General features: G+C 40.3%; 1 protein-coding gene across 3 annotated transcripts in view; it reads left to right on the forward strand.

Moving 5' to 3' along the window:
• The window catches only part of clcn2c (chloride channel 2c), a 135,652-nt gene extending 130,533 nt beyond the window's left edge, over window positions 1-5,119 (forward strand). For all 3 annotated transcript variants that reach the window (XM_046388449.1, XM_046388451.1, XM_046388452.1), the window contains one exon: window positions 1,169-5,119. In XM_046388449.1, coding sequence (XP_046244405.1) covers window positions 1,169-1,363 — 195 coding nt within the window. In that variant the 3' untranslated portion in view covers window positions 1,364-5,119. The remainder of the gene's footprint in view (window positions 1-1,168) is intronic.
• The last annotated feature ends 3,008 nt before the right edge of the window (window positions 5,120-8,127 follow it).

Here is an 8,127-nt window from a genome sequence, read left to right on the forward strand (position 1 = left end):
ATGGGGACATCAAACTCCAGTAACTGACAGAAGTTTATGCTGCACCTAAATGCTTCTCTTGTGAATATGTTTGTTCTTCAAAGTTAGGTTGGGTACCCTTTGAGTTTTATTGATTCCAGTTCTGCTTATCAGTTCTGGCTCTTACTAATCCCAGTTTCAATTCCAACACTGCAAATAAAATGTACATTTTTGGATAGTGGATATGTCTTTATTCTTTATCTTTAGTGTTTACTTTGACTCATTGTTTGCTCAAAATAAGTACATTCAAAGTCTTTTAAACTAAAGCTAATCTTTCTTTCCAGTGTATATTTAACTTTTATTTATAATAATGATAAATAATAAAGGATTACCATGTTTAAGAACTAGTAAGTTCTTGTCATTTTGGATTTGACTCTAATTTGGATCTGAATTCTGGTTTCCAACCCCACTTTGGAGTCACAAAGAGCACACACAAAAAAATAACTTAAATAAATACATTTTGGGACTGCAACTTGACCACATGTTATGAATAATGAAATCAAACTTGAATAATGAAAAAAGGGTAAGCCTGCAGACAAAAAGGAGGCTTTTTGTACAGTAATGATTTGGAGCTTATTACTGTGGCATCGTTTTAATGACAAAGTACACTGGAAACTACAAGCACAGGTGCTTTAACAACTTTTTACATAATAATCAGAGAAAATATCTGCGGTGACGAACATATGTGTTACCATGGTTACCTACTGTTTCAACTGTCACAATCAGTACATGGACTTATTGGTGGTTTCTCCATGAAGCCCTAAAGACAGTCACAGCACACACACACACACACAGCACCGATTATCACTCAGATCATCCAGTTATTATACATTTTGCGCCGACAGGAAACAAAATACTTTCGACTTGTACATCTTTTCATCTACCTATGCCCTCGAGGATCAGCACAGACTGTACACGGGGACCAAATGCATTGACAAGCACATGACCACATTTTTGTGTGTGTCCACTTCATTCATATTAATTTTTGAACTGCATTCACATCTAAAAATTGCAGCAGTTGTTTGCAAGCCACATGGTGCTTGTCATAAACAACTGTTCAGGCCATTTAGGTTAGGAGCTTAATGGTTGTGGTTGTTTAAAGCATAAACTTCTCATTCCTTGCTCTCTAACTTGTCTTTTCTCCATCCAGCTTCGCAAGGCCATTGAGGGCTCTGTGACAGTGAAAGGAGTGAAGGTGCGTCCTCCTCTGGCCAGCTTCCGGGACAGTGGCACCAGCAGCAGCGAGAACGAAGCCACGGAGCTCCACAAGCTGTGGGATCGCCACAAGAGCATGTCGCTGCCTCGTGAACATACCCCCTCTGAGTCAGATGAGAAATCCCAGTGAGAGAAAGTAGAGGGGGAGGAGGGAGGAGAAGGAGGAGGAGGCATTGAGATCTTTAACCACCCAAAGCCACAAACGTGCAAAAATCCTCAGGGCTTAGGATCAATATTTAATTCTGAAAGGAGTTCTCCTGCTACTCCAGCCTCTTCGTAACTCCTCATTTCTCTCCTCCAGCCACTTTGATTCATGGACCCACCAGTGCTATCCCCAGGGGTCTTGCACTGACCAAGCCAGACACTCCCCAGGTGAGTGGAACACAACTCAACCTGTGCCCTGCTCTCCATTGACCCTCGGGAACCAACAGCAAAGCGAAAGTGGATTGGGAGCAGCAAAAAAGACACATAGTGGTAAAATTCAACAAGGGACTGGTACTGGGTTTAAACATTTAAAAGGGAGTTTTGTTTAGCAGTCTTTGCTTAGCTTGTGTATCTTTAGAGTTGGGATCAAAGTTTGGACCTGCAAAAGTTTGGAACACGTCTTCCACTTAAGTAGAGAAATTCAGCAAGATGACAAGGAAGAATAATGTATGCGTGTAATGTGTGTGAAATGAGATGATGTGTGTATGCGTGAAGATGAGGTAGCAAACGAACTTATATTATTTTTTTTTATTGCCTTTAGAACACATTTCTGTCTTCGTTTCTGCTTGAATGATTTTATTCTGATTGATCAGGTGGTCTGGGTTTAACTGGAATTTGCCATAGTACCATTTCTTTGTAAGTTGCTCAACAGTTTGTCCCATTGACAAGTACTGGCCTAAGAGGACAGATGCCTTAGATTTTCGTTTTTTTTTTTTTCCTGGTTTCCATTTTTTGCTCTTTTCCTTTGTCTTCTCATCTCTTCACTGCAAGTCTTAATGGTCAGTTTGAGAGTGCAGTCTTTGCAAGCAGACATGCCTTTTGGCAGCGATGGAAACACCTGTAGCCCTTTTTATACATACACTCCTTTCATACTGTAGCTGTAGAAACACTCACAAACAAGATGGCGGAGATGCACTCAGAGAGTCGAGGTATTCTGCTTATCTAAATATAGCTCTTAATAACCGTTCCCGAGAAGGCTGAGGTGGATGGAGAGGGCAGGAAGCAAGGGAACAAATGGATGGCTGAAAGAATGAAGACATCATTACCTAACCAGCTGCTCTGGGCCCTCGCATCAATCAGTCTTTGATTTCCATTCGAGCTAACCTTCATTACTATCAGAGACAGAGTAACCCCCCCACCAGCCATATGATGTAATGGTCCAGGGCTGAGGCAGACACTGTTGTGGATATACACAGCACCAGATGACAACATGTGAGCAGCTTGATTAATGAAGTCCAGTAGCTTGAGTGAACTGAACCATGTTCCAGTGAGATTAACCGACTCAAAAACACTAAAGAAAATCCATCACTGACTACTCAAGAGTGGTCAAAGATGTCAAATTTACCTCATTTTAGTCAAAAGTCTGAGTCAGTACTAAATTATCACTTCAGTGCATGTGGTTGACTGATAAAACTTGGAACCATTATCGCTGTAATGGTGTAATGTTGTAATGGTGTCTGATTCAGAAAGCAGTCCAACATGACAGATAATGTAAAGGTACTCTGTATTTAATAATTTATATCTACCATAATGCTTGAGGCTTGTCTGTGTGCTCTCTGCTCATCAACAGAACAACACTGATTTGTTTTACGTCTTCTTTGTTTTACTAGTTGTTTTAGTTCTCCCCCATCTCTCCATCTTTTCTTATGGTGGTCTACTGACCCAAAAATACATCTTCTAAGACACACTCCTTTTTTTGTTTTTATCTCTTTGTTCTTCCTTTTTTTTCCTTTGGAAAATTGATGTCTACTACTAGCTACAGAATTAGCTCTATACTGTTTGGATGCCTTTAATATGCACTCATGCCCAGCTCCATTGTGGTTTTCAGCATTTGGTGCCTTGCATGGATTTTATTTTGACATCTTGTCTTGCTGCACGCCATTCAAAGCAAAATACAAACACTAAAACAACATGGCTTTTGCATGGCAGAGTGCATGGAGAGATTTGTGTTATTTGATCAAAATGTACCAAAAGCAAAAGCTTGACAAACATGAATATGGGACAAGTGAATGATGTTGTGTCTCAGTATGTTTGCCACCTGATGCCTGAATGTTATGTGTCTTTACAGTGTGTTGTTTTATACTTCTAGTGTCAGATTATCTCACTATGATTGCCATCGTCAATTCACCCAATGAGCTTTATACAATGCCTGATTTTGAACTGGGGATGGGGTTAGCGAAGTTATGCTTAAAGATTAATATATTTAACATCACTCCTGTAATATAAAAATCATAATTTAATGTCCTAACCAATCTTAAATTGTTGATTGTTTATTATTATTGTATGATACTTGTGGTATTTTTTTCACATTTGATGATTTTACAGTTTGATTTTAATGCTGTTTTTTATGTTTCTTTTTTAAGCAGTCTGATAGATTCCTACTAGGACATTTATTTTGAAAGCATAGATAACACTAATGGGGTGAAGGCTTGTGAAGGCTGACACGAAAACAGATGAAGCTTGGGGAAATTAATGTTGAAGCGACCTGCATGTGGTCTGTTGGTGGCATGTTCATTCCACAAGTGCCTGCATCGACTCCTCTCCTTTATCAATAAGCAATCGACACCGAAGTGTTCGGATCTGGTTTTCTAGTCATGTGCATGTAGACGAGGCACTTTTCACACATATATGTAAGTGGGGTGGATGATGTGTCAGCGCTGTGTGCAATTATCACCATGGCAACCTGTCATTGTCGTCGTAACAACTCTCCCACCCCCGTCTGCTCGCCCCAGGGGCTGACTGAGATCCACTTGTCTGATTTGGTTCTGTTCATTTGTTTGTACTTTTCATCGATTTTCATTTTTCTGCCTTCTGCCAGAGCCTTCCCCTCCACCGACATTTCAGAACTTTTCATCTCATTTGCTACCAGACAGATATAGACTGAGGCAGATGCATATTTATTAGTCTTTATTAATCAAAGTAGAAGTTGTAAAATGTTTTCTTTCTCATTCTTTTTACGAATGATCTACTTGTAGGAAATCAATTTGTGCAATAATGGTTGTTCATCTCACTTTGTAACCCAGTTTTAATTGATGACAAGAATGCAAGATAACCTTATTTTTGTAAAGAAACCTGAAAAGTGTAAAAAGATGTATGTATATGAGAAGAACTGACACTCACACAGGAGCTTGTGTGGAACAAAAAGTGATGTATGAATGACAGCTTAAGGGGGAAGGTTTCCCAAAAGTCTCAACAAAAGCTATCACAGCCTCACTAGAAACGGCATTAAGGTATTTAACTGTACTGTTGGCACCTTTCAGGCATTGTTTAGCTTTTGTTCAAGAACAAAAATAGCTTAAAATCCTCATTTTGGCTTTGGGAAACCTTCCCTGTCTGGTTCTAAAAGGCTCTGTGGTGAATTCGGCTGCATGGACTGTAGCTGGCGCTCTCACACAACCCCCACCTGCCCACCCCACCCCCACCTGCCTTAAGCACTGATACTGAGGCAGTTTTATCATGCTCCTCTCTATCCTTTCCTTCAGTCTGAGGAGCTTTGATAAGACTAGATCCTCGCATCAGCTTTTGAGGGTTATCTTTTATCCACTCCTTAGGGCTCTCAGAGACTGTACATATTGGAGGTTCAAACCACCCAGAGCCGAACAAAATCCAGAGCTATTTTTCACACAGATAAATGAAACATTGTTTTGTATATCAGGGATGAATAAATGAGATTTTAACAAACAAGCTGATGACAACTCTGTTTTGTATCTCCTGTAGGGCTTCTGCTGTTCTACAGCTGTGTGGTTCTTTCCTGTATGTCCTGCTCTTTCCCTTGAGTAACAGCTGGAAAGCACCTGGAGGGCTGTTTTTGTCTTCCGCTCACACTCCCAGTGGGAAGCAAATGCAGCGATGCCACAATAATAATCAAATTAGTTCACTCTGTCCCAAGTCGTTTTATTTTGTTTGTTTGTTTGTTTGTTTGGGGTTTTTTTGGGGGGGGGGGTTAGCACAGAAAGTCAAAGGCTTTGTTCAAGATTTATCAGACTCATGATATACATTTGTAGAAAAGGGTCAGAATTGATGCAGCTCAACCAGTGATACAGTCCCTTCTTTTTTTTACTTCACACACTCCTCGTCAAATCAGCAGCCCACCCACAATACACCTCAACTGCCAAAAAGTCAGTCAAATATTCAGGTGTGTTATGTTCGCAGCAGCTAATTCAGTCTCAAGCAGAGATGAGGAGAGGACTACAGAGGTCTGGTTAGTTCCCTCCTTTTAACCCCCCTGTTGCGTTCATTTGTCAGGAACAGAAATGATGTTCCCAGGTCATTTTGACCCGGTGCATATATTATTATCCAAACTAAGGCTGAAAATAAAAAAAAATCCTCAAACATTGTTAATATTTCATTACTAACTCAGTTACTATCTACTCTGTCAGTATTTAGTGCAATGGTGTTCCTTACCTGTCACAGATAATGGTTCAAATAGTATAATTCAGTCGTTTTTCATAAAAAATACATGTTGGTCAGATTGACCCGAACAGTATCTATGTGATATAAACTTGTAGGAGGTGGTTGCAAATATGTGAGATAAACCATTTTCATGTTTTATGTTGATTACTCTAATTAAGGCAAGCAGAATTTCTTGAACTTCCCTCGGCATCAACAAATGATCTATCTATCTAGAAGGTAAGTTTCATACTGAAAAAATACTTGTAACTATTTTTTCTTGATCTTCAAACTTTAACACGGGTCAATTTGACCCGTAACGTAACAGGAGGGTTAAACTCCACACCACGACAGGCATTGACTCAAGTGACACCACAGCTGCCTCGGGGGTGAAAAACAGCTTTACGCAACTTTTGTATGCACACACAAAGGGAGATAAAGAGACTCTGAATTCAGAGGGCGTGTCCTTTCAACAACAAATACTGAATTAGCTTTAAATAGTTTCTTGAATTAGGACAGGGAGTAGTTCAAGCCTAAGGCCTTGCTCCTCCTCGAAAAGAGTGAGTTGGGTAGAGGGATTAGCTCTGCTCAGTAAAGATGTTCTTCTCTTGGTGCAAACTTTATGTTTGCTGCAGCTGCTGACATAAAGACGAACAGTCCTAAAATATTGAAGTTGATCAAGTCAGTCCCAGTAACACAGCTATGAACTCAGCTCATCTACTTTCCCACTGGCAGTTTTAACTGCAACAGTTGGCTCAGCAATGAACTGCGACCGCAACACTTTTTTCCCAGTTTCAGTTTTGTGACTACGCGGCTGTTTTTCTGACAGTGTTTTTCTGTCCCTTCCTTCTGGTGTGTTCTCATTCACAACATGCACACACACACACACACAACGACGGCACTACAAGTACACACACACACACACACACACTCCTTCATTCTGTTGTTTTGCTGTGCGTGAATGAGAGGAGAGCATCTGGACTGTAATGGATGGAGTGCAATGGCTTAAAAGCTTAATGAGCTAAATGAGTTCATTCATTAAGTAGGCTACTGCTCTGTCCCTCAGTGAGTTTCAGGTGGGAGCACAACACTTTCTCTAGAGAGACAGAATGAATTACTGCTTGAAACCCCTTTGTGAGGACATTTCTGTTTTGTGAGGACACGTTGACCAGTCTTCATAACTTAAAAAGGCAGTTTGAGGGGGGGTTGGTTAGTCCAAAGTGTGTGTGTGTGTGTGTGTGTGTCGTAGAGACCTTTTGAAGCTTCAATTATTGTTTGTACGTCCCATATAATCTATAACACACTCTAATCTAGCTGCCAATTAATAACAGTAGCGACACCTTGATATCCTTTATACAACCATGTTATGATCATGTGTGTATGAGTGACTGTGTGCCCGTCTGAGTGATCTCCAAGATCTCCATCAAGACCTCCAAGACTGTGGCAGAAAAGTCGAGAATGAGTTAGAACAAAGCACAGCTGCCGTCGTTCATCTGTATTGCCCTGAATGAGGTTAGAAACACTCGAGCAGCACTGAGCAGAGAGCCATCTGTCTGTGCTGACGCCACCCTCGTTTCTGATGAATATTATGTAAAGGTGTCACTGGCAAAAGTCTCCCTGCCTCCCAGTAACTGCTACAGTGTAGGAAGTGCTTGTCACACTTGGAGATTGATTGATGTAATCGCTGGTAACTGCAGACAGGCCTCTGAGAGAGTCGCACTCTGTTCTGTGTCTGTGTGGGTACGTGTGTTTTCATCAGTGCCTTGATCTCCTAACAAGGATGGAAAAATGTTGAAATAATATATTAACAACATTTGTGCTGTCTGTCAGTCTGCTCTTAGACATGTTGATTAAATGCGTTAACATCTGAATTATTAGTACAGAGGAATAATGTTGAGAAGAATAAATTATGGGATCTAGCATTAAACATCAGTTAAGGCTTAGCATTTAGAATTCAATTACCATTTGTGTTAGGAAAGCAAAGCAATTTTGGATTAAAGGAAATTTTTCTTTTCATAGGCTTGACCTTCATTCTTTCTGTCTCCAACCACAATTTCCTCACCAAATAAATTGCTGACTGCTCTGAGCCCTCTGAACACTCTGAGGGTACAAGCAAAAATGCTTTCTTACTGCTGTTTCTGCTGTAGATCTGTTTAAAGCTGCACTAAACAGTATGTTTATATTAACAATGAATCAAATTATTTCAAAAGGGGTTGCTTGTAGTTCTGAACACGCAGAGAACCATCACCTAACTTTGTATGCACACTCAGAGTGCATCAACTGCGATTTGCAGTTTTTAGC

This window comes from Scatophagus argus, chromosome 5 (assembly GCF_020382885.2).
Source record: "Scatophagus argus isolate fScaArg1 chromosome 5, fScaArg1.pri, whole genome shotgun sequence".
Lineage (NCBI taxonomy): Eukaryota > Metazoa > Chordata > Actinopteri > Scatophagidae > Scatophagus > Scatophagus argus.